Source organism: Musa acuminata, chromosome BXJ1-10, assembly GCF_036884655.1.
Source record: "Musa acuminata AAA Group cultivar baxijiao chromosome BXJ1-10, Cavendish_Baxijiao_AAA, whole genome shotgun sequence".
NCBI classification, from domain to species: domain Eukaryota; kingdom Viridiplantae; phylum Streptophyta; class Magnoliopsida; order Zingiberales; family Musaceae; genus Musa; species Musa acuminata.
This window is the reverse complement of record NC_088336.1, coordinates 34,682,470-34,708,059: the sequence shown is the minus strand read 5'-3', so window position 1 is coordinate 34,708,059 and position 25,590 is coordinate 34,682,470. Positions and strand designations below refer to the sequence as shown.

The window sequence follows — 25,590 nt, the reverse complement described above, 5'->3', positions numbered from 1 at the left end:
TTGTTGTCAAATTCTCGCTGATTTAGATTATGCCAGCGAAGATTCTCAATAAATATTAATAATAATTTGTTTTTCTTCATCGATGATAGGTAGCTTAAAGTTCTTTACTATAGAGGAAGCAATTGAAGTCACCGGGCGCCCGATAACTGGGCCGGGCAAGCGAGTTCAACCGGGCGCCTGATTCAGGCTGGATCGAGCCCGAGTCAAGTTAATTTGGATCAGTGGTTCGATTGAACCAGAAGAGAACGGCATCCTCAAATAAGCACCCGTGCCCTAAATGTAGCGGTGAAACTTGTCTCCTTCTCCACAGCCACTGCAACTGCGGCGTGTTCCTTGGCGAAAGCCGGCAGCGGCGGCGGCGGCGGCATTTTCCTCCGTCGAGCTCTTATCGCTGCGGCGTTTTCCTCGGCGAACGGTGGATGCTGCGGCTTCCTCTCCGTCGGCGAACGGTGACAGCGCCCGGTATTTCTCTCATGATCCTTCTCCTCCTCCTCTTCCTCCTTCGCCGTCGCACAATCCCTTCTCCTCCCTCTTCCCCCGTTTATCGCAGCCCACCGCCCCCCCACCTCGTCGCAACCCCATTTCCCCGATCCCTCCTTCCCCTTCCCCCTTTCGCCACAGCTCTCCCGCTTCCCCGACACCATCCTCCTCCCTCCTACCTCTTTCCCCCGTTCATCGCAGCCCCCCGCCCCTCTTCCTTGGTCCCTCCCCCCTCCTCCACTTCATCACAGACCCCGGTCCCCGTCGACCCCGGCAGCCACCTTCACCTTCCTCCGACTCCTCCGACCCCAACAGCCCCCTCTCCATTTTCCTACTCCGGCCCCGACAGCCCCCTCTCCATTATCCTGCTCCGGCCCCGACAAGCCCCCATCTCCATTTTCCTACTCCAGCCCCGACAGCCCTCATCTCCCTCCTCTACACCCCTCTTCGCCTTCTCTTTACATCTTCCCCTCCGCTTTCCTACTCCCTGATAGTTACCCGCTACCCTCCCAACAAGCAGTCGGCAGCATGTCATGAGCATTTACTTTAAAGAAATAGCATGTCACTGTCTGCAAGTTGAATACTGTTGTTAAGATAGACGGCAGGAGAAGAGATGCTTTTAGAGAGAGCAAAGAGGATTGGGGAAGTCTTAGAGACAAAAAAGCATGGAAAAGTTAGAAAAAGAGATAGCAGAGACAACAATCGGGTCACTGTGCAAAGAAAATCATAATCATTTGTCAATAGAAACATGCAAAAGTCTGACTATTCCTCATGTGAAGCATTTTAATTAAAAATATACCTAAGATAATACTAATCTAACTAGGTTTCCCAAAAGAAACTATCTCAACAGCAACTATTTATTTTGATGAAGTGTTTGGTTCATCAAACCTCTTAGTTTTCTTATCATGTTTACTGCATTGTAGTTTCCTTTTCAAGCACACCAGAACAACACAAAACCCCAAATGATACAAAGGACTCAGACTCACCCTAAAGCACAACTTGAGTAAACAACTAGATTTTGACTTGATTTCCAAACCCTAAAATCTCAATGTATTTGGTTAGGTATAAACTTACACCTTTATGTCAGCATAGTATGTTCTCTGCTGCAGTGCTGAAAGCAACTATCTTCGCAACTCGAGGCTTGTTCATACCTCAAAACACACAGGCCTGCTTATATTTGGATTGCCAAATCTTGTATTTGCTGGTTTAGTTGGTGATTGAAGGAGATTTTACTGGTAACGATAGAAAGATATTTTAATGCTCTTAATTTAACTACAGATATTTTCTTACACAGAGTTCAAAGATACAAAAGATCCATATGGATGATGATAAATAGTTTGGACGTCATGGCTTTTGTTACCATTGTGTTCGTTTGTACTTGTTGGTTTTATTGGCATATTCTCACTGATCTGAACCAAATTCATCATAGGCCCAGAAAGATTATTGAATATGAGCTACATTGGTTGTATATCTATTTTTTAAATGTCGTGAGATTCAAGTTAGATCTCCTTAGTTCTATCTAACCTAAACACTAGGTGCTTGGCTCTTGCCTAATCGCTCGGGTGAGGCGAGGCCTGAGCACCATGTCGTGCACATCACGCGAGCGTTTTCACTCGTGCGACGCTTAGGTGAGCACCGGTTGGGCGTTGGGCAGCCCACTCACACGCCCGAGTGGTGTTGCACCTAGGCATCCTCAGTTCCTACTCCCTATCTTGCGTAAGTGCAATATCTAGGTTTAACATCCTGCTCCCTACATTTTAAAAAATTACATTGGCATCCCTAGAGTTACAAAAGTACAATATCTAGGTTTATTTACTCTAACTTGTCATTTTTACCAACAAAAATATGAAAATAAAAGGAAAAACGGTAATTTTAATATTTCATTTAGTTGTAGCCGATGAAGTCGGTGGTTGTGGACGACGGTGTCACTAGGGCCGTGGGTGGCTGTTGTGGGCAAGGAGTGCGACGGCGAGAGGTAATAGCCGCTTTGCATCTACATCGACGTCAAAGGGTGTCGCTCGACATCTGCGTCGATGTAGTTGTTGAGCGATGAAAGGGTCGATATAAATGTCGAAGGGTGCCGCTCGGCAACTGCGTCGATGTTGACGCTAAGCGGCGCCACTCGACATTTGCATCAATGGCCCTCTCGTCGATCGACAACTACATCAGATGTAGAGCGGCCTTTACCTCTCGTTGCTGCTCTCCTCATCCATAATAGTCACCCGTGGCACCCAGCGGAGCTGTCGTCTGGCACCACCAACGTTGTTTGCCGCTACAAATTGGAATGTTAAAATAATCTTTTTGCCTTTTGTTTTTGTATTTTCGTTAGTAAAACCGATGTTGTAATGGTAAATGGGTTTAGATGTTTCACTTTCGTAATTATAGAGATGTCAATATAACCTTTTAAAATGTAGGGACGAGGATGCTAAAGGTGGCTAACTACGTGGGGTAATCTGTAATGAGTCCCTGATGCATAATATCTGACCGTGCCTATACACATTGGAATACATGCTATTTTATTTAATCTTTTGATCCTTTATTAATTTCTTGTTGCTTGCCGCATAAGTCGGTTCTCAAACGGTTATGGACATCAAATAATTTTGTAATATGAATCGATACCTATTTGTTGCTTAGACATAATAATATGCATACTTTAGTCATCAGATGGAACCACACATGGGAGCATAGCTCATGTTTCTTGTCTATTTTTTGCCCTTCGGATAACTTCGTCACATGCATGCTGGTTCTGGTGTCTTGCTTTGAACCACAGTAATGAAATGTTGGACCCCTTTTCACACGTATTTACTAATTACACATAGAGAATGCATTTATATATTCAATTTTGAGGCTAAGGGGTGCCATCATTAATGGGATTTGGAGAGGGCACTTAGGTACTAGAAGCTATTAGGAGCTGTCACTGTATCTTCATGCTCTGCTCATTACATCGAAGCTCTTAGTTCTTTTTTGTTGCGCATGGCTATGGATTTCTTTATCCATAGACGTGATTTTATATTTTGCTGTGCCTTTTTTCTCATTTTCATTTCTTCGCAATGAGATGGTAGATATGTGCCTTGGCAGTCATAATAAACTGTGGTTTCATTTTTACATTGTTGAAACATTAGTCATTTTGGTATTCAAAATAAATTTATCTGACATTTCAAATTTCCTATGACATGAATTATCTTGTTTTGTTCTTGAACATTGGTACAGTTGTTGTAGTAGAAATATAGCTCTGAGTAAAACTTGAACAAAACAAAATTAGGCAAGGCATTTCTAGAAAACTATCTTCCAGATAGATAATTTTCCCACTACATTGCAGATGGCTTCACAGAAATTCTATCTCTAAGGATACAATGCCTATTACCTGAAATAATCAAGATTGCACTTCTTGATTACTTGAAGAATCAAAACTCAACTAGAAAATAAACAGAACGGCAGAATTCAGTGCTTTGTTTGCACTAGAATTTTCTTATTGCTTTACTCTTCAATATAGCGGAGTTTATTTAGACATTGAAAGGATGCTAAAACATCCTTTCAGTTATCCTAAGAGTTGTGACTTTTTGAACCATTACAGCACAATAAATGCGTTTTAAAACTGCAAGTAGTTTCCATAACTGTTCCTGACATTTCTTTCCCCTTGTTTTTAGTAAATCCTTATATATATCAATCCCTGACTAATTTACATACGATAAAAATATAAATCATAAAATTACAAATCGAAATCTGTAGTAGGCATAAGGGTAAAATCTGGGATGTATATAGTGCATATCCATAAGTGGACTAACCTTAAACTTTGGACTAAATATAAGGAACCATATTCACAAAATATACAAATTTGGAATTCTAAATTTGGCAAACCTTTTTTGGACTTTGCTCTGAATCCTGACTTACCCAGTACTTGTTGGATCGTACTGGTATGATCCGTAAGAAGCAGCCTCTTACTTCTCTATTGGCAAAGTTAGACTCATTAAGAGTGTCCACAATCATTGTAACTTATACTGGAGGTCATAAAAAATAATTTTGGCTAATATTTTTCTAAATTCGCTTAACTTGATCGTTATCTAGATACTGTGGTCAAACATGGTGCTCAGTCTTATAAATTTTCTTATATTAAAACATTTCCAATGATGTGTATTTAGTGGCAAGTGACAATTAATTTCCAGCCCTCGGATATGAGTTGGTTTAGAACTGACCTAATAATATAAATTTTATCAATCTCAAATGTTCAATGTTGCGAAAATGCATGCATATCGTGTATGCATGCGCATTTACTTTAAAGAAATAAGAAGTTGCAGAATGCAAGTTAAATACTGTTGTTAAGCTAGACAGCAAAAGTGCTGCTTTTAGATAGAGCAAAGAGAACTGGGGAAGTCCTAAAAAAATAAAACGCATGGAAAAGATAGAACAAGAGATAGCAGAGCCAATAATTGGGTCACTGGTCAAAGAAAACTATACTTATTTGTTAATAGAATCATACACTAGCCTGACTATTCCTCATGTGAAGCATTATAATTCAAAATACATCTCAGTAGTACTAATCTTACCAGGTTTCCCAAACGATGAAGTGTTTGGTTCATCAAGCCTCTTAGTTTTCTTATACTGTCCACTGCTTTGTCTTTACAGGCCATACCTGAAAATTTCAACACAAAACCCCAAATGCTCCAAAGGACCTGACTCACACTAAGGTACAAGCTGAGTAAACAACTAGAATTTGATGTGATCTCCAAACCCCAAAATAGACCCAAAATCTCAATGTATTTGGTTAGGTATAACCTTACACCTTTATGTCAACATAGTGTGTTCTCTGCTGTAGTGCTGAAAGCAACTATCTTCACTACTTGAGACTTGTTCGTGCCTCAAAACACACAGGCCTGCTTACATTTGAATTGTCAAATCTTGTATTTGCTGGTTTAGTTGGAGATTTGAAGGGGACTTTACTGGTCCAATAGAAAGAGATTTGATTGCTCTTAATTTAACTACAGATATTTTCTTACACAGAGTTCAATGATGCAAAAGATCCATATGGCTGACCCTGAATAGTTTGGACATCATGGCTTTTGTAATTCTTGTGGTTGTTTGTACGTGCTGGTTTTATTGGCAACTCACTGATATTGGCTTTTTCTCTTCATTTATGATATGTAGCTGAGGCTACATATAATGTTTTTACTGTAGTTGAAGTTGTTTACATGAGCATGTTTCTCATAAATTAAGTTCCTTTATCAGCATAGAGCCAAATAAACTGTAGCATTTCTTGATTGAGGCTGTTTTCTTATCCCTTTATTCATTTTTCAGAAAATTTATTGCCTTTCTCTGGTCTTCCAGCTATGTTGTTTTCTTTTGTCGAGTTGCACATCTTCATCAGCAATGCATTTTTTAGCATGTTGAACCTCACAAATTACTGTTATTGATTAATTAAACAGTGTCTTTTCTACTTACCAGTTTTGCTAGACTTATAACTAGATCATCTCTTGGCATTCTTGATGAAATGGATCAATTACTCTGGAAGTGCTGATTTGAAATGTTTCAGGTTTTAGTCGTCGGACATTAGTGAATCCGATGTTAGAGAAAACATTATTAGTATTCCAGTTATTCTGAATTCTGTAGTACCCTTTGCAAGTTATTGATGTTCAACCTATTAGTATAAACATGAGTATACTCTTATATATTTGATGAAAATACTATTTATATGGTTTTTAATTTGCTACAGGGATATAGGACGCTTGGTAGTGTCTAAACCCACCAACTACAATAGAAAAATAAGTGCAATTTAGTGTCAGTGCGCAGGTGTTATTTGAAGCCATTATTTCAGTGGTGGAGAATTGCTTGGATGTGAGCATGAGAATGGGTAACTAATCATAGGTACTCTTTATCAACTCGCAAACACCATTCAGAGACTTATCTCTGAAAGAAATGGCTGATTGGAACTGAATGCATGTGGATTAACATGAGTGGTGGAGGAATGTTGTCTGAGACAGATGATTAGTTGAAAGTTTTCAACATCCTTGATTTGAGGCAGAGGAGGAATTTGGATTGGAGAGGGCCGAAATAAGACTACTTTTCTTGTATTTTTCTGCAAACAGTACGTGATACTGACTCAAAAGACAATGTTTTTGGTGCAGAAGAGGCTCTTTTGCCTTCTCTCGTGTAACAAGCCCACCATCCATCTTTCCTCCTATCAACTCTGCAGTCTCTTTAGCTTTTCCACTCCCGAAGACCACAGTTCAAATCATAGATCCAAATTTATGTTGGTCGAACCCCTTCAGTCATGTGAACTTTACTCAAAAGAGGCTGCAAAAATGGCCGAGGGTCGCATCTGTGAAAAAAAACTTCCAAGTTCAAGTCCTTCCATTGAGTTCTTTAAGCAGAGCGGTTGGAGTGATGCACAAGTTATGAAGCTTACCAAGAGGTCACCCCAGTTGCTGCATGCTAATGTAGAGACTGCCCTGAAGCCCAGGATGAGATCTTTGCAGGACATGGGATTTTCTGACACTGAAATAGTTCAGCTGGTTTCATTATGTCCTCATGCGCTCCTATTTCGTGACATCAAACCGAGGATCAACTTCTGGAGGTCACTATTAGGTTCGAATGAGAGGCTTCTGAAAGCCTGCAAGAGGAACATGTTTATTCTTAGTTATAACATTGCTCGGACGATAGAACCCAATATATCTCTCTTGAGGGAACATGGCATCAGTGACAAGCGTATCATGCATATGGTGGCGACATTGCCAGGCTGTTTTGGTCGACTAGACAAATTAAAGGAGGTTATCAAATATATTGAGGAATTGGGTGTCCCACGTGACTCTGGAGTATATATGTGTGCACTTCGTGTAGTCATGAGCGTGAACAAATCTAGTTTTGATGCTATCAGTGCGACTCTGATGAGCTTTGGGTGTTCCCAGCCTGACATCGTTGCTGCATTCAGGAAGTGCCCATACATTTGGGCACTCTCAAAGACGACCATATGTGACAAGATGACATTCCTGATGAAGGAAGCTGGTTTTGAGCTGACATCTGTCATTCGTCGTCCCGTGATTCTTACACTCAGTTTGGATAAGAGGCTGAGACCTCGATATGAGGTTATGAATTTTCTTAAGCAGAATAAATTGCTGGATGAAGGACATAGTCTACTATCCGTCATACTACTATCTGAGGAGAAGTTCAGAAAGAAATATCTTTTCCGGCACAAGGAGAAATTTACTTCTCTCTATGATTCCTATGTTGCCGCTGTGCAGGGAATGCCACACGTTGTTACTTGAAATTTAAATTTTAATTTAAAATGATCAAGTTCATACTGACTGCACTATTTAATCATCTCAAATTTTGTGACATTATAAATTCTCCAGTAGTTTCTTGTTGTAGGACATTCATGATGATTTTGAGATTCTTTTATTTATTTATTTATTTATTTTACAACAAATTTTACTGATTGTGCTATTAAATCATCTTAAATTTGTGACAATTTAAATTCTCCATAAGGAACTTCTTAAGGGTAAAACATCTTTTTGTGCCACGAACGTCGTCGAATTTTTCGTACCAATGTAAACGGGTACGAGTCATTACTTAAGAAAGGCAGTCAAAATCATTCATTCTCGAGCTTTTATGTTATTTTTTTTGTTAATTGTCATAGCTGAATTGTCATTTAAATGATTGGGATATTTTAAAATAGAGTATGGATAAGGACAGAATCATGGATATCATTAAATGCATTTGTATTGAAATTATGGTCTAAGCATGAAGTTGTCATTGTTTGCATTAGTGCTCCTTACTCCACTTTTCATCGTAATGTCAGCACAAATCTTTCACTAATCTTTCCTCGTGTTTTTCTTGGATTAGTCTTCGGATATTAGGGTTTTGATTGAGAATAGATGAGGCGGGTGGTTTATTGATCATCTATTTGTTATCATTTATATTTGACGATTCTCCCTACTGATTTTTTCCTCATGTAAACATACAAATGAGATTATAGCTGTCATAGTACAGGGTTGGCGAGCTTTGACGATGGCAACGATACTCGCTACAGTCACAGTGTGGAGGGATCGCTACTACTGAGAGTTGGAAGGCAATGATGAGGGCTGGGAGGTAGCATCGTTGATGGCTCGCTGTAGTTGTTGGGAGGTGATTGTGCGGTTGCGACGATATGGGATGCTAACAACCACATGATTGGGATGGGCGTTAGCGATCCTGGCCAGGGGCGATGAGTGGTGGTGCGCTAGCTAGCGGGGAAGAAGAAGGTTATGGGAGCATCGAGAGTCCTTACTAAAAACCCTAGCCTCTATGCAGCTATGTTTGTAGTGAGAGCAGAGGAGGCGAAGATGACTCACAGGGGAAGTGCAACGGCTATAGCGAAGGGAGGGAAGAAGAAGGGCTCGACTAGGAAGCCGCGACATTTGTTCGACTATTTAGCAGCGGACGCTGAGCGAAATGGGCTCGAATGAGAAGGCCGTTGATATTTTGGGTCTATTTTGGGGTTTGGAGTCATCTTATATAGTTGGGGTTTGGAGTCGTCTTATATATTTTGGGTCTATTTTGGGGTTTGGAGTCATCCCAAAATAGACCCAAAATCTCAGTACAAGTTGTGGGTTTCGCTCGCTGGTGGTTCATCCATCTACACTACCTTCCTTGATCATTAGATTCTTCCAAATGTTCCTCCCAATAGGCTGCTTGCAGTTCGGGGACTTGCTCGCCTCTTACCAACAACAACAGCCTGTGTTATTCTGAGGCTTTTTCGCTGTAACAGTGCTGGTCTTTTCTGCACCTTTCTTTTTTCTTTCTCCCCCCCCCCCCCCCCCCCTTCTCCGCTCCCTTTTTGAACTTTGGGAGTTGAGTGCATGTGCTGCGAAGGTCGTCTATATAAGCACGGTCGGAGAGCCTTTATGGAACACTGAATGAGAGAACAAAAGAGCAATGCCAGTGAGCTAAAGCAGCTAAACAAACACCTTTTCTTCATCTTCCAGGAGGCTGCTGCTTCAGTGGCAGCAACGTCGGTCACAGTCTCACTTCCGTCTTTTGTTTCTCTTCCTTCCCTCTCGTACTTCGAAACTATCTTGTTACGGGTTATATTGTATCCGTCTCCTCTTTCTACCTCGTTATCAGCCGGAGGCAAGCATCATGGGAGATTACATCTGTGGCTTCCTGTGTGGCGGCCACCAGTACGCAAACAGGAAGCAGTTGCAGACGGTGGAGCTCAAGGTCAGGATGGACTGCGAGGGCTGTGAACTCAAAGTCAGGAATGCCATCTCCTCCGTCACAGGTGAAAGTCCTCTTCTTCTCCCATACCGATGGCTTGACACTCGTCTTCTCCTGATCCACACCTCATGACCTTGATATAGGAGTTCAGTCGGTGGACATCAACAGAAAGCAGAATAAAGTGACTGTGACTGGCTACGTTGAGCAACACAAAGTCCTGAAGAAGGTTCGATCCACGGGCAAGAGAGTTGAGATCTGGCCTTATGTTCCCTACAACCTTGTCACTCACCCTCACGGTGCTCAGATCTATGACAAGAAGGCACCCCCCGGGTATGTCAGGAATGTGGAGGTGGTCACTGTGTCCAGCCAACCACTCAGACAAGATGACCTGCTTACCAACTTGTTCAGTGATGACAATCCAAATGCCTGCTCCATCATGTGAAGAAACTCAGATCTATATGTTTCTAAGTAGAATGAGGGTGATGTTCTTTCTTCTCTGTGGCTTTGCATGGGAGTGGGTGTTATCAAGTAGTATGAATGTGGAGTCATATAGTATTATTATATGTAAGCCAAATCTCACTTTGTGAAACCAGTTAGCGATGAGATGAGGTTCAAGTCTTTATGGGCATCTATCTCTGTAACTGAAGCCATGCTCGCTTGCAAATGATCGCTACAGGGGCCATATGAATCATGAATACTGCTGCCTTCTTCTGAACAAGCGCAAGCATAGAGAGGGATGGAAGTGCGAGCGAGGAGATTTAAGGACATAAAAGGCTCATCTTTTGCTTACCCACTAACACAACTCGAGTGAGATGAAGGCATAATAGCCTTTCTTGTAGCTATAAGTTTCATAACCATTATAAGAGGCATTCGACATATCTTCTCTCAAAAAAGAGTGCTTTTCATGATCAAGAAGACAACGACAAAGTGACCATCAGAAATCATTGTTGCCAGAATGACTGTAGTAACAATGAACGATGACACTTTTTATCAAGCCAACTTGTAGGTAAATTTGAAAACCGGAGGGAAGAACAGTACTGATTCAACGCTCCAAAGCGACCACATTGTTAAGGTGGAAACTTTATGGGTTGTGCTACAGAAGAAATATACTTCATGGATGATTGAAGTGCAGAAACCATGGAGCTTTGGGCTTTCCTCTTTACATGGAGAATAAATTCCATTCCTGGCACCCAACAGTAGGGCATGTGCTGATCGAGAGGAATCAAACTCTTGGGCCCGAGTAAACAGAATGACAGGCAAAGATGCGAAGCTTAAAAGAGAAGGTGTAAGGATCTTTTAGTGCTACCTCCAAAATGATTGTGATGTGGTCCTCAGATCACACTTGTGTTTCCCGGACTGTTGCAGAACTCAGGCGACTCTACTCTTTGAATGTTGAGAGAGATTGCGTGAGCACCATTCTATTTCATCATCAACCATGAATGAACCACCGCAGAGAAGTTTTACATACATCGACGAGGATTATGTGTTCTGTTTTCTCCTTTGTAGACACGCTGTGTGAGTGTCTGATGCACATGAGGTTCATCCCGGTAGAGACCTATCCTGTTAATGAAAGATGACTTGATTGTTCTTCCTACATCTAATGTGGAAGAGTACCAAAGATGACTTTATTCTATCCTATCCAAAACTGATAGCTGCTTGCGTTCTTGCCTGGAAAGAAACAACATGTTACACATTTCAGGGACATTATGGAGCACCAATTTCTCATCAAAGAAAAGGTTTCATTCAGAAAATTCTCTTTTACCGGCGGAGATTTGGTTGTTGATTATTCATCGTTCTTGTTTTACTATCTTTTCAAGAATACAAGTTTGGTGAGGAAAACAATTCTTGATACATGGTATCAATGGATATTAATTGCATGCGCTGAGATCTACAATGAAACTTACTCCTTAGTGGCGTAACTCATCTCATAAAAGAAATGCAAGCAGATTGACCAAATATTGCATGATTAACATGCCTTAAACGTAAATCATATGGATCGTAAGCCCCTTCCTCCTCTTCACTCACTCGACATGCAACCTCTCTATTCCCCTCTTCACGCCGTCTTGTTTCCCCATGCAGGCTCCCGGGTGACTATGGGTTCGACCCACCAGGCCTGGGGAAGGACCCAGCGTTCCTCGAGTGGTACCGAGAGCGATGGCGGCGGTGGTGGGTATCTTCATCGGGCAGGCGTGGAGCGGCGTGCCTTGGTTCGAGGCGGGTGCCGACCTCGGCGCCATCGCGCCCTTCTCCTTCGGCTCCCTCCTCGGCTTGCAGCTCATCTTCATGGGATGGGTGGAGTCGAAGCGGTGGGTGGACTTCTTCAACCCGGAGTCGCAGTCGGTGGAATGGGCTACCCCTTGGTCTCGCACGGCCGAGAACTTTGCCAACGCCACCGGCGAGCAGGGCTACCCGGGGGGCAAGTTCATCGACCCCCTGTGCTTCGCCGGCACACTCAGGGACGGCGTGTATGTGCCGGACGTCGAGAAGCTCGAGCGGCTCAAGGTGGCGGAGATCAAGCACGCACGGATTTGCTACGCTTGCCATGCTCGTCTTCTACTTCGAGGCTGGCCAAAGCAAGACTCGACTTGGAGCACTGGGCGTGTGATCATCCATACGTATGCACACGCATGCTTTCCTTGATGCATAGTAAAATCTTTAAGCAGTTGACTACCGGATATTTTCATGCAAACTCTTTATACATACATACATATATACATACATATATACATACATACATACATACATAGTGCAAACACTAGAATAGTTCTACAAGATGGCGAGAAGCTATTTTTATAAGCAAAAACAGGAAGAAACGGATTACTACTGGCACGCGAATGCTTCTCATCTTTCATTTCAATCGCCACATTAGTCACGCCACGCGATGCTCGATCTCACTCATCCCACCAGCTCTACCATCACACTAGCCGAGTGAAGTCTCGAGCGCTGTAGTAGAGCATCATGAGCTCGTCGATCGCTCTCCGATCATCTTCGAGCACACAATTCCCCGATAAATCGAGTTCAAACTCCCCACTACCATCCACGTTCTGCAACTCGGCTCTCGAGCATTTCTCCCTCGAGTTGTCGCCGAACTCGCACTTCCTCTTGTCGTCGTTCCTGCGGCCGTCCGGCCCCTTCTCGGCCGCAGAATTGCCGGCCGCTTCATCTTCGGGAATGGGGGAGATCCTGAGGGAGCGGTTGGCGAGCTGCAGGAGAGCTTCTTCCTGGTTCACCATCTTCGACCACACCTCGCTTTCCTTGGCGGTCATCTTGTTCTGCAACCTCTTCGACTGCCAGACCAGCTTCCTCATGTGGCCCAGGTTTGGACTCATGTGCTTGATGACGGCGGTCAGTAGGCTCAGCTTCCAAGCTTTCTTGAGGTCATGCGGCTTCCTGTAGGGCGGAGGCCCCTGAGCGTGGGCCTCGCCTTGCACCCCCCACCATGGCTCCTCCCCGGTCGGCCACCAGGGAGGCGGCAGCCCCCTCTCCAAGGGGAACCTCCGCTGCGGCGGTTCGCAGTGCTGGATGAGCGCGGAGAGGAGCGAGCCGAGCGTGCTGTCCTGTAACATACGCAGGCGATCGATGTAAGAGGTCAGAACCAGTTCGTTCGGTTGGGCGAGCGTGGACTGGGCGATGGCCGCCGGGGCATTGCGATCGAACGCGACGGAGTCTTTCCACCAGGACTTGAGGTTCTCCGACGACCCTGTCACCGGGTCCCCCCGCTCCGGCACGATACCGTACACGAACCCACGGGCGCTGCAGTGTTGCATCATCTTGAGCATGCACCGCAGGACCCCGTCCTGGGCTCGGGCCATCGCCCGCCGCCGCGACCGCTCCTTAGCCAGGGGCTCCACCAGAGCACCGGAGAAGCCGCCTTGCTGCTGCCCCCTCCGCTGCTTCAGCTTCGTCAGCAGCAGCTTGTCCTTCCACATCCGCTTCTCGACCTCGGCCACATCGATGATTCCTTCATTCTCGCTGCCATTACCATCGTCGTCCTCCTCCTCCTCGGCGAGAACGACGACAACAGCCGCTTCGATTTGGGTGGTGGCAGCAGTTGGACCATGATTTGGTGGAGCCGAGGGATCCATTGCACCACCATAGAAGGTCACCGTGAAGATGCCTCTGGAGTGCAGTCCGCGATAAGGTAAATCATATAAAGGCGATTCCGACATGAACTGACAAGAGAACTCATCCTTTGGACAGCCCAAAGGTCACCATGGATTTGTTTAAGGAATACGATGCAGAATACGTGCCATTGCTGGACGGATTGGAATCTGAAAGCCAATATTTGTTGATGTTTGCCCGTAGGGTAAACGGATCAGTTGGGGGTGGGTGTGGCCAAACCAGTTATGAAGGAGGCATGCATGCGAGACAGATGTCGAGGGTCTTACTACTATACGATGATCTGCGATGGAACAAGTGGCTCTCGAGGTCCCGTGCTGATTGCACCAACGAAGACATGCATGCGACATATCAGAGAATCCCACGTCCCAATAGAGGACATGGAAGACAGACAACGTCTTCATTCCTGTGCCAATGGGTACATGGAAGACAGACAACGTCTTCATTCCTGTGCCAATGGGTACGGCATGGGAAGTCCCCCCAGTGCAAATTCTTAACGTGCGATCCAGGGTAAAAAGGGTCGCGGCTGAACCCGTCCATCTCACTCTCCCTTGTAATCTAAACCGTCCATTTAGATTAATTAGTTATTTATTATATTATTATATTTAGAACAGATGGAGAATTAAGATTGAAATGAGAACCGATCCAGTGGCCAAATCCGGTCGGTTGGATTATGAATCTTGATTTATGAAAATCAAAACGGATGATTCCGATTCTAACTCAGATTCAGATTCCGATTCCGATTCCAAGATTTTGACGGTATATCCATAAAACACCAGGATCATACAACAGCCGAGATAAAGAAAAAAACTTCCATAGAGCAATTATCAAGATTCGATGAACAAATATAATAAATCCAAGTACTGATATATAAAGTCAAATACCAGAATCAAACTAGACCCACTATTGTCGAATCCAAACAACTCAAATTCACTTCCAAGTACCAGTTTAAAATATAGAGAGAGACCCCTCAAAAAGGAAAAAAAAACTTGCTAGAACAGGCACCTTAAATGCAACACTGCCACCGCCTATCGAGCACCCAATTCTGCGACGCACCAGATACCAAACCTATAGACTCGTAAAGCTGACAAGAAGGATGCATATTAAAATTGCTGCTGACACCAAACAAGACCAATGCAGAATTCTCCTCGGTTCATTTCTTCTTTTGAGCAGCTTTGGTAACCTTGGCTCCAGTAGGATCCTTCTTCTCCACACTCTTGATGACACCAACAGCAACTGTCTGTCTCATGTCTCTGACAGCAAACCTACCCAGAGGTGGGTAGGTAGAAAAAGTCTCAACGACCATTGGCTTTGTAGGAACCATCTTCACGAAACCTGCATCTCCATTCTTGAGGAACTTGGGTTCCTTCTCCAGCTCCTTGCCGGATCGCCTGTCAATCTTAGTCACAAGCTCTGCAAACTTGACAGCAATGTGGGAGGTGTGACAATCGAGGACAGGAGCATAACCGTTCCCAATTTGACCTGGATGGTTCATGATGATAACTTGAGAGGTGAAGTTGGCAGCCTCCTTTGCCGGGTCGTCCTTGGAGTTTGAGGCAACAAAACCACGCTTGAGGTCCTTCACAGCAACGTTCTTGACATTGAAACCAACATTGTCACCAGGAAGAGCCTCCTGGAGAGCCTCATGGTGCATTTCCACAGACTTAACTTCAGTAGTAAGGCCTGTAGGACCAAAGGTAACAACCATACCAGGCTTTAAGGTTCCAGTCTCAACACGACCTACAGGCACGGTTCCAATCCCTCCAATCTTGTAGACATCCTGCAGAGGGAGCCGGAGAGGCTTGTCGGACGGACGTTTGGGCTCTTGGATCATGTCAAGAGCATCCAAAAGAGTTGGGCCTTTGTACCAGTCAAGATTGGTGGATCTCTCAATCATATTATCACCTTCGAAACCAGAAATTGGCACGAATGGGATCTTGTCAGGATTGTAACCAACCTTCTTGAGATAAGATGAGACCTCCTTGACGATTTCATCGTACCGTGCCTTTGAGTATTTAGGTGTAGTGGCATCCATCTATTAGAAACAAAACATATGTTTAGTAAAAAAAATTACCTGAAGACCAAAGTCATGCACCTTAAGAAGCAATCATGCAAAAAATCCCACCTTGTTGCAGCAACAAATCATCTGTTTAACACCAAGAGTGAAAGCTAGAAGTGCATGTTCACGAGTCTGTCCATCCTTGGAAATTCCAGCTTCGAAACCACCAGTTGTAGAATCAATAATAAGGACAGCACAATCAGCCTGAGAAGTTCCGGTAATCATGTTCTTGATGAAATCACGATGTCCAGGAGCATCAATGACGGTGCAGTAGTACTTTGTAGTCTCAAACTTCCAAAGGGCAATATCAATAGTGATACCACGCTCACGCTCAGCCTTTAACTTGTCAAGAACCCAGGCATACTTGAATGACCTCTTGTTCATCTCAGCAGCTTCCTTCTCAAACCTCTCAATAACACGCTTATCAATCCCTCCAAGTTTGTAAATCAAATGTCCAGTTGTGGTTGATTTTCCAGAGTCGACATGGCCAATAACCACGATGTTAATGTGAACCTTCTCCTTTCCCATTTCTAATTTCCTATCTCCAATAGACATAAATCAGCAAGCTTATCATAGTAACAAATACGAAAACGTAGGATGTTTCTGACAGCATTACAAAAATAGGAAAAAAAACTGCTATAAAAGAATAAGATTAAAAAAAACTTTATAGGGATCAGAAGTCCAAAATAAAGTCAAGTATGATAGACTGAGATAACCAATAAATCATGTTCTTAACCATGAAAAAAAAAAATTAACTAGACAATTGGAATGCTGCAGCAAAAGGCCAAATAATCAATATGGTGATGACAGGGGAAATTCAAATTTATCAGTGTATGATAAAATGAAAAACCACTTCTATCTTTAGTTCCACTAATGATCTCTAAATATCTACTCTTAACTTTTGCAGTTCCCTTAAATTAGATACAGGTCCAAATGACGCTTGAGATTGTTCAGCTTTCTATATTTTGGAAAGCACTAGAGAAGAGGAAATAGTATATAGCAAACATAAACTAAATAGTATAAATCAGTATGCAGCTCCCAGTCCAATCTCAACAAAAACTCAAGGCTGCTATTAAAATAAATACAAATTCAAATGATACATATCTAGAAGCATAGAAAACCAAAATGTCACTATCTTGTGTACTCCATTATCCCAAAAAAGGCTTGGTGAATAAAGACATCCAATGTATGTTTGTATTAATGTAAAGCATCATAATACCTCCAACTAAAATGACTGATTGATGTAAAGTGGTATACTAGATAGAACAGTTGAAATGCCCAAAATAATGTGGCAGAATAGCCAACAGTAAAATTGTATCTATCAGATCAGCATTAAACAGGAATATCAGAGCTACTCAAGCTATAACTTGCAAAAACAACAAAAAGGTGCTCCAATTTTAAATATCCAAAAGTTCAGTCGTTCTATTGAAGTCTGCGACAGCACATAGCAAGCTACAAGAAAAAAGCACAAGAATCATCAGGCACTCTAAAAGTCATGATCCCTTAACCAAAAACATAAACTAGTGAATAAGATGCTACCATCCAACATCACATCCACTAGCGACCATAAATTTGAATACACCATAACCAGTACAAGTCGATGCTACTTTACCAAGTAAAAGATAATTCACACAACAGAAACAAGAAAACAATTCACATATCATACGGCAGAAAATAATTCATGCACTATAGTAGAAAATAATCCATGCAGGACGTCTAGTAGGAAAATCAACTGCAATGTTTAATTGTGTTTTTTTTTGTAAAGAAAAATGTTTCATTTTACTGAACATGAATCTAAGACCTAATCATATATAACACAACCCAAAAATTTAAGCATGGAGGAAATCCATGTAGCAAAGGTGATATAATCACTCCCACATAAATTGATATGATTTATCAGAAATTGTATTGAATAGAAAGATTAATTACCCTAATCTCAGACATTCAAAATTTAATTGCATACACAAGAGCCATATGTTATGCAGTTTGTTCAAGAGGTAGACAGAATAAAATATTAAATAAACAAGAAAGGACACTTTCTTTTTTGAGTCGTCCATACATGCCAGCACAGTATACAAGGAAAAACCTTTAGTAGACAATCAGAGAGCCCCTCTCAAAATGCGATAGGCTTGTTAATTTAAAATCGCTCAAATCAAAATAATAATGACAACGACAACAACATAGTGACGCAAAATTCGCTGTCAGAAGAGTAAAATCAATGCGAATTACGACCACCACGTTACGTTTTCACCATCTTCAATATGTTTTGACATAATGTGACAGGATCATGTACTCCTAAGACTAAGCACCAATATCTGACAATGTAGCAATCGATCTCTCTTCTGATAACGACACAAAACCCTGCGCAAACACTCAATAACGCGTGGAGCGCCAGGATGCGACATCAAGAACTATAGACATAACACGGTTAATAAACTGCTGACACAAAGAAAACGTACTGAAGTATCATCAACAAAATCAAGCTTTGAATCAATTAGACAACAACCCTCGACAGATTAAAAGAAATCAATCAAACAACAATCATCACGAGAGACTCTTCGACATAGCAAGCACGACAACAAGAGATCAAAGAAGGGGAGCAGAAGAACTTTTACCAAAGAGATCAGAGAAGAGAAGTCCGGCAGAGAGAGAGATCGGCGGCGGCTACAACCACGTCCGTCGCGGTGGGAGGAGGGGAGAGGAGCCCCAGCGATCTATACTTATGGAGGACACGATTACCAAAATGCCCCTAGGGTTCCGCAAAATGTGTTGGGCCAAATATATGATTCATGGTCCCGAAACAGATGGCGGCGGCTGCGGCGATATGGTTGGCTCAGATCCGGACTCTCGTGATCGGATCTCCGTCGTTGGATTTCGGATTTGCTCTGCAGGAGAAACTTGGTCGAATCTGGACGGTTTGATCCGAAACGGAAGGTCGTAGATCGGTTTAGTATTACGTTATAAGATGTTGGACTCGGTCAGGTCGCGTTGCAACATCAAGAAAGATTAGATTAGTGCTAAAAAAGGGAATGATGATTTGAGGATTCATTTGGCACAGCCTGTGTGCTCATGTACCATGAAAGAAAAGATTTTATTTTTTTATTTAAATCAATGTAAATTATTATTTTCCAAAAATATGATCACATCATTTATGATATTTTGTTGAGATATAAAAATACTATATACACTATTTAAAAACACTATAAGTGACATCATATCGAACATCTTTCGTTATTATTACTCATAAACTATTATAATATCATATTTTTATACTTATTGTTAATTTGGCTGAGATTAAAAATTTACTTAGATCATTTATAATATTTGTTTGAGAATTAATTTACGTATTTTTTTTGAATTAACTAAATAAAATAAAAATAAAAAATAGAAGATACTAATTGAGAAATGCCCAAAATATGAGTGTTTTATAAGAAAATCACCCAAATTTGGTGGGGAAAATATGTCTTTTCCCAACCTTTTTTTTTCTTTGCATTTGGGTTGGCTAATTATTTCCCAACTTTGTAATGAAAGATATACAAAACATATAGAAAAGAAGCCCATTTGGCTTCTTTTAGGCTTATAATTGGTAGGCCTTGTAAGTGTTGTTGGATCCTGAAAGAATTGGCCCAAAATGACATGATACAAGCATTGCACATCATGTTGATGAACTGAACTGTTCAAGCTAAGTGAACTGGAAATGGAGTTGTAAATGTAAAAACAAAAACATATTGATGTGCAAAATATTTGAGTGAGTTTAGCTTTGTATATCTTTCGACAAATGTGAATCTATTATAGTTTTGCTTTACTCACAATATATGCATCTTAGCTTTATCATTTACTTGAAATCACCATTGGTGTCTTCTAACTCAAAAAGACACAGGACTCTCTCTTTCACTTCTTCCTCATTTCTACAGCTTCCGATCTAAGAGAATGAGAATTCCATCTGCAGTAGTTCTAAATGGACAGCGGACTCTGCTTCCATAAACCTGCCCTATTTATTGATTGCAGTGCAGGTGGGTTTGCTTGCTTCACTTTGCGAGGACAAGATGCATCCAGAGATTGTGTTTTGAGATATGAAGGCCCTACATGCCTTGCTCCTTGCAAGACAAGCTCTGGAAAGACAGCACAGGTAGAGATAGAATTCTCGGCTCGCATTATTACCACTCCTAAAATCATCGGTGTGCCAACACCTCATTAATGCCGAGCCTCTATAGTCGTCAAGGTGTTCCTCGTTGCTATGTTCGTCCATGTGACCGTGGTCATAAAGCGTGTCTCGCTTCTCATGCTTTCCTGTGAGTGTTGTGAGAAAAGCAGGGCGTGATGGAAACCTATCACCCAACTCGTCACACGAGTCTTTCAAGTCCATTCAAAGCTGATGTTAGAATTCCACAGCGAGGCAGAGGTGAGAGGTGAGAGGTGAGAGGTCGGGTGGCGATTGGTCTCCACCGTGCGTGGCTCACGATTACCCTCGATTCCTTTTGGAGATGTTCTTATCTCGATATGTCAGGAATCACGCAGAAATCATGATGTGTTGACGATCAAAAAGCTTTTTTTGTTCCTGGCGTTCTTGGAGGAGCCTCAGCTTGAGGGCTTCATCTCAACCATCCTCACGCGATTGCGGTTGAAAACTTGGCCTCCGATACGAACAGATGTAAGCAATTTCACCTAATCGAGTGTCGTAGTCTTACTGCACATTTCCTCCACCACCATCGTTTCGATTCCACTGTTCGATGCATCACCAAACCCATCACGCTTAATTCCAGAATTAAAAAGCTGTACTATGCAAACACTGTTCTTGTACACGTCAAACAAGGCTGGAATTTATATCATGTCGGCAATTCAAACTTCCACCATACAACCATATGACTATTCAATCATAATTTGTGGGCGCATCTCCATTCAAGACTCGTAATTAGATTCAGACTGCTGCTGCTAATCGTCAATATTCGAGCTCGGAGGATCTAATTAAATTTATTTTAAAGAATTTTACCCTACTAAATTTTCCCTAACAGTTTATGTAATCGAGTAGTCTTATCATTTATCTGTCTCCATTCCCAATCGACTCTTCTTCGTCCTCGCGAGGGTAGAAAGAAAGAAAGAGAGAGAGAGAGAGAGCATGCAACTCCTGCTCTGCCACTGTCCTGCTCTCCCTGTCGTGGCTCTGTTACGCGTTGACTGTCTTTAAAGAGCGGACGAAGTTATTGCAGCCACGCACCTGTCGCCCTCCCACCGGTGCAATCCGCGTGGGCGACGGCGTCTCCACCTCCGCCGCGAGATCCGACCGTCCGATCCTCGTCGCCGACGGGGGTTCTAAAGCAGCCAGCTGCTTCGAGTGCACGAGTCTTGAAGCCTGCGGCGGGGGGGGGAACGGGCTCACGTGGTCGTCATGAATGCCGGCATTTAAGTGGCGACGGTTGCAAGCAGGGGAAGTTGCAACCGCCGCAACGACCGGTGCGGACGCTTCCTTTTCCTCGGGCTGGCAATAAATAACATCAAATGGGGGGGGGACGCAGAGAACGTGGGCGACGCACGTGGCGTGGAACCCACGCACATCTCTGTCCCGACACGCCGCAATCCACGAGCTGTTCGTCCTTTCGCTGTTGCGCCAACCCAACCGCTGGCCCGCTGCTCGCACTTTGCACCGCTCGCCAGTAGCGATCGCAGGTGTCCGTTCGTCATTTGCTTAGTCTTTACGACGCGGTCAAGTCACCGGTTGGACCGTTTCTTTACTATAGAATATTTGATATTTCTATTATATATATATATATATATATATATATAGAGAGAGATAAAAATAAATAAATAAATAAATAAAAAAAATAAATTACATTAAAAGTGTGGAATTGGCTCGAGTGTTGCTTCCGTGTTCCAAATCGATGGGCGGCTCGGTTGAAGACAGAGAGACAAGCTTTGCGTTGACGTTTGCATGATCGCAACTTTCAAACCGATTTCATGCTTTTCCTTGGATGCGTGAATGGTGTCATTATCTCATCCTTCCATTTCTTTTTCTTTCGATTCAACGTTGACCTTGATCTTAACCTTTTTCGATCCATCATCTCAATAAAAATAATAATACATTTAATAAATCAAATTATTAATATTTTTCTAAAATAAATTTACTAATTAATTGATAGTTATATTTAAAATTTTACTGAATAAAATTTTGGAATCTTAAGTGAAGTATATTATCATCAAACTAATATTTTAAATTTTGTATTTAAATTATAATATCATATCTACACTAATCAATTTATAGTTATAGTGATCGAGAAGGATAAATTATGTTCTACATGGATATTATTTTCGTAATACAAAGATTAACGCATTCAAGAGGAATAAAGAAAAAGTCGATTAATTTTACGATTTTTACAAAATATGGTGCAATCAAGAACTAAATATTTAAAAATTTATATAAAAGATTAATAAACACACATCAAATAACTATTAGTGTCTTTTGAGAGAGAGAATGGATTGTCCAAAAGTATTCTTTTATACTTTTTCACAAATAACATTCTATATATGTAATAAAAAGAATGTAACTTTATGTGAAATCACTGCCCCAATTTGATGATACAAATGAAGTTGATGGTAAAGCAATTAATAAGCCAATCTTCTAGTAGACTCAAATGGAGGAACCATCCTTTTCACACACCTAAAAGGTTTTTCTACTGTCCTAATTGTTACATGTTTGCAACTATAGACAATTATATTTTTATTAAGGAAAAATAAATAGCTTATTTTATGATATAGGCCATAGTGACGATGAATCAATGATAAAATTGATTATTCATTAATAGTTGGAAATTTTGTTCTTTATTCATAAAGATATATAAAATTATATATACATTAAGTATCCAAAAAATTACATTTGAAAAAGAAAAATCACATGATTTACACAAAATGATTAGTAAATCCCAACCTTGAATAAAGAAAGAGATATTCTACCATCCAATCACCCACTTCAATCACCACTCTTAATTTGAACATGACATTGCAACCATCTCATCTTGTATCCCTACTCCCATTATTCATCTCCTTACATTGAACACAATAGAAAATGTAAGACTACAAAGTGCATGTCTTAGTTTCTTTCATGTGTCAATCCTTGGAAGAGATAAATATAAATATAAATTATATATATATATATATATATTTGCACCTCATTCTTGAAAATAGAAACTTTAGAGGTATTTTCTTAATTAAAATAAATAAAAGAAGTTAATTGAAAAAGGGCGTATCACATCAATTAACCGATGCCAGGCTGTAACTCGAAGGACGCGTGTCCGTTCAAGACCCATTGGCACGTAGGCGGTGACGTCACTATTATGCGCGTGCGATCACACGTTTAGTTGAGGATAACACTAATCACGGTGGTTAGCGAAGACGAGGGGAAGGCGGCTTTATATACCGACCACCGTGAGCCTGCCTTCTTCCACCAAAAGATAGAGTGAGCTCCACCACCACAGGCCAACTCCCCCCACCCCCCCTTTCCACTCTTCGGTGAGGCTGAGCGATCCCCCATCCGAAGACATCACAAGGTTTGTCCCCTGATCCCTTCCCCCCTCCTCTGTCGTCTTCTGTCTCCTGTAGAAGAAGGAGAAAAGAAAAAAATTCTCATCTTGAGGTCCTTTTCTTCGTTGTTTCAGCGAGAAAAGAGGAGACCTCGGTGTCGTTTTTCTCTTCCTGTCTTAGGGAGGCAGAGGTTTCATAACGGAGATCCAGAGTTTTTTTTTCCTGGGTTTTTCTCATCATTTTTTTTTGGGATTTTAGTCGACCTAGAGGGTTGTTTTTCTGTACCCTGTGGTCGCTTTTTCTTCAGATTTTTCTCCTTCTCGTAGATGCAAAAGAGGTCAGCTTTTTGAACTGAACCTCCACTCTGGAAGCCCAATTGCCTGCTCTTTGATTTTGTTTGAGAGCCGGGTTGGGCTGTTAGCTTCTCTCTTCTATTGATCTATCTTGGTAAAAAGATCATCTTTTTCTTCTTCTTTTGGTTCCTCTTTTGTTTGGAGTGTTTGCTTAGATCTTGCATGGCTACAGCCATAGATATGTACAATAGAAATCCATTTACCACCGCAGATCCCTTCGATGAGGAGCTTATGAAAGCACTCGAGCCTTTTATGACAAGTGCTTCCGCCTCCTCCCTCTCCCACCCTCCTCCTCCTCCTCCTCCTCCCTCTTCCACCTCTTCTACCACTACTCTTACCTACTCATATCCTTCTCTCACTTCCACTCTTCCCCCGTCTACCTTCTCTTCTTCCCCCCGCTTCTCCAACCCCTCCTCTCTCCAAAATCCAAACTTGGGTTGCTATTCCCTGCAAAATCCCACCGTTGGCGGTTACCTCTGTCAAGATCCCGCCTTGGATGCCTGCTCGCCTTCGCCGTCTGTCGCCGGGTCGGTACCGGAGCGCTTCTGTAGCTTGGACCGCCTTGGTGTCGGCAGCGTCGGCTGGGTCGGGCTCACCCAACTTAGCCCAGCTCAGATCCAGCAGATTCAAGCTCAATTCCTCTTCCAGCAGCAGCAGAACCTCCTTGCCGTGAGACAATTGCAGGCGAACCGCCACCACCACCACCAAGCTGCGAGCTTTCTCGGCCTGCGACCTCAGCTGATGAAGCACACCGGTTCCCCCGCTGCCCCGAAGCCCACAAAGTTATACCGCGGGGTGCGGCAGCGCCACTGGGGCAAGTGGGTGGCGGAGATCCGTCTCCCCAAGAACCGGACGCGCCTCTGGCTTGGGACCTTCGACACCGCCGAGGAAGCCGCACTCGCCTACGACAAGGCCGCCTACAAGCTCCGCGGGGACTTCGCCAGGCTCAACTTCCCCAACCTCCGGCACGCCGCCGCCGCCGCCCCAGGTCCCCTTCTCTCCACCGTCGACGCCAAGCTCCAAGCCCTCTGCCAGGGCTTGGCCAATTCCTCGAAATCGAAAAAGAGGAGCAGCCCGCTGCCCAGCTCCACCCTCAAGCCCATCACAGAGTCCGCTACAATCGGCAGCGGCGATCCGCCGCCAACGGTCACCAAGGAAGCCGCGCCCAAGGCGGGCTCAGAGGACAACAAGTCGGGGAGCTCGTCCGAGGGCGAAGACTCCTCTTGCTCCCCGCCAGTGCTTGAGATGCAGCATTTGGATTTTACCGAGGCGCCGTGGGATGAATCGGAGACCTTTATGTTGCAAAAACGCCCATCATGGGAGATCGACTGGGACTCCATTCTCTCTTCCAGCAGTTAGTAAGTAGCTCAGGACGCAGGTCTGGTAGTTACTGTTGTCTCCAGTGGCTGCTGCAAATGGTATTTTAGACATTTGCTGAGCTTCTGTAGAGACTCTCTCTGTGGTCTTCAGTGTAAGAGTCCATTCAAGGATAAGGTTTTAGGTGTGGAGTATGTTGTGGTTGTGTCTGAGACCTGCTGTTTTCTGCTGTTTGTTTTTTCCTCAGCAGAACCAGTGAGGAACAATGTTGTATTATAGTCCTGTGTAGCTTGTAGTTATCCAACCTGTTATGTAAAATTTGATGTCTGCAGTCGTTGAATTCAGATATTGTGGCCTAGAAATTCATCAACTCTGGAAGGTTTGTCCAAACTTTTGACTGCAGGGAGGGGGAAAGAACTTGGAAGCTGATTCAAAGTTGTGTGATGTTGTGCTGGATCTTAAATCTGCATGATTTCCCCCTCTTGATGATACATCAAGTAAGTAATCTTGTGTGGATGGCAGAGTGAAAGACTGACCATATCAATGTTCAATGTTCAATATTCT

General features: G+C 42.8%; 5 protein-coding genes and 1 pseudogene across 8 annotated transcripts; 4 read left to right on the top strand and 2 right to left on the bottom strand.

Moving 5' to 3' along the window:
• Positions 1-282: 282 nt before the first annotated feature.
• LOC135594682 (transcription termination factor MTERF9, chloroplastic-like) lies at positions 283-7,780 on the top strand. Of its 2 annotated transcripts, XM_065085109.1 has the most exons (3): positions 283-462; positions 1,590-1,715; positions 6,188-7,780. In XM_065085109.1, the coding sequence occupies exon 3, from the start codon at positions 6,585-6,587 to the stop codon at positions 7,734-7,736; it is 1,152 nt and encodes a 383-aa protein (XP_064941181.1). In that variant the 5' UTR covers positions 283-462; positions 1,590-1,715; positions 6,188-6,584; the 3' UTR covers positions 7,737-7,780. The 2 variants fall into 2 exon arrangements, with proteins under 2 accessions (XP_064941181.1, XP_064941180.1); XM_065085108.1 differs by lacking the exon at positions 1,590-1,715.
• Positions 7,781-9,478: 1,698 nt separating this feature from the next.
• On the top strand, positions 9,479-10,193 carry LOC135595093 (heavy metal-associated isoprenylated plant protein 23-like). The gene is made up of 2 exons (XM_065085613.1): positions 9,479-9,730; positions 9,810-10,193. The coding sequence occupies exons 1-2, from the start codon at positions 9,589-9,591 to the stop codon at positions 10,106-10,108; spliced, it is 441 nt and encodes a 146-aa protein (XP_064941685.1). The 5' UTR covers positions 9,479-9,588; the 3' UTR covers positions 10,109-10,193.
• A 1,612-nt stretch (positions 10,194-11,805) lies between these two features.
• Positions 11,806-12,271, top strand: LOC103969644 (chlorophyll a-b binding protein CP24 10A, chloroplastic-like; annotated as a pseudogene).
• On the bottom strand, positions 12,182-13,766 carry LOC103969998 (putative ETHYLENE INSENSITIVE 3-like 4 protein). Its single transcript, XM_009383626.3, has one exon. The coding sequence runs from the start codon at positions 13,749-13,751 to the stop codon at positions 12,582-12,584; it is 1,170 nt and encodes a 389-aa protein (XP_009381901.3). The 5' UTR covers positions 13,752-13,766; the 3' UTR covers positions 12,182-12,581.
• Positions 13,767-14,633: 867 nt separating this feature from the next.
• On the bottom strand, positions 14,634-18,616 carry LOC103969643 (elongation factor 1-alpha). Of its 3 annotated transcripts, none has more exons than XM_009383232.3 (3): positions 18,460-18,616; positions 15,911-16,382; positions 14,634-15,820 (listed from the first exon to the last, which is right to left on the bottom strand). In XM_009383232.3, the coding sequence occupies exons 2-3, from the start codon at positions 16,370-16,372 to the stop codon at positions 14,939-14,941; spliced, it is 1,344 nt and encodes a 447-aa protein (XP_009381507.2). In that variant the 5' UTR covers positions 16,373-16,382; positions 18,460-18,616; the 3' UTR covers positions 14,634-14,938. The 3 variants fall into 3 exon arrangements, with proteins under 3 accessions (XP_009381507.2, XP_009381509.2, XP_009381508.2); XM_009383234.3 differs by having other exon boundaries at positions 15,911-16,374; positions 18,460-18,597; XM_009383233.3 differs by having other exon boundaries at positions 15,911-16,386; positions 18,460-18,594.
• Positions 18,617-23,305: 4,689 nt separating this feature from the next.
• LOC135594681 (ethylene-responsive transcription factor RAP2-13-like) lies at positions 23,306-25,370 on the top strand. The gene has a single exon (XM_065085107.1). The coding sequence runs from the start codon at positions 23,872-23,874 to the stop codon at positions 25,066-25,068; it is 1,197 nt and encodes a 398-aa protein (XP_064941179.1). The 5' UTR covers positions 23,306-23,871; the 3' UTR covers positions 25,069-25,370.
• The last annotated feature ends 220 nt before the right edge of the window (positions 25,371-25,590 follow it).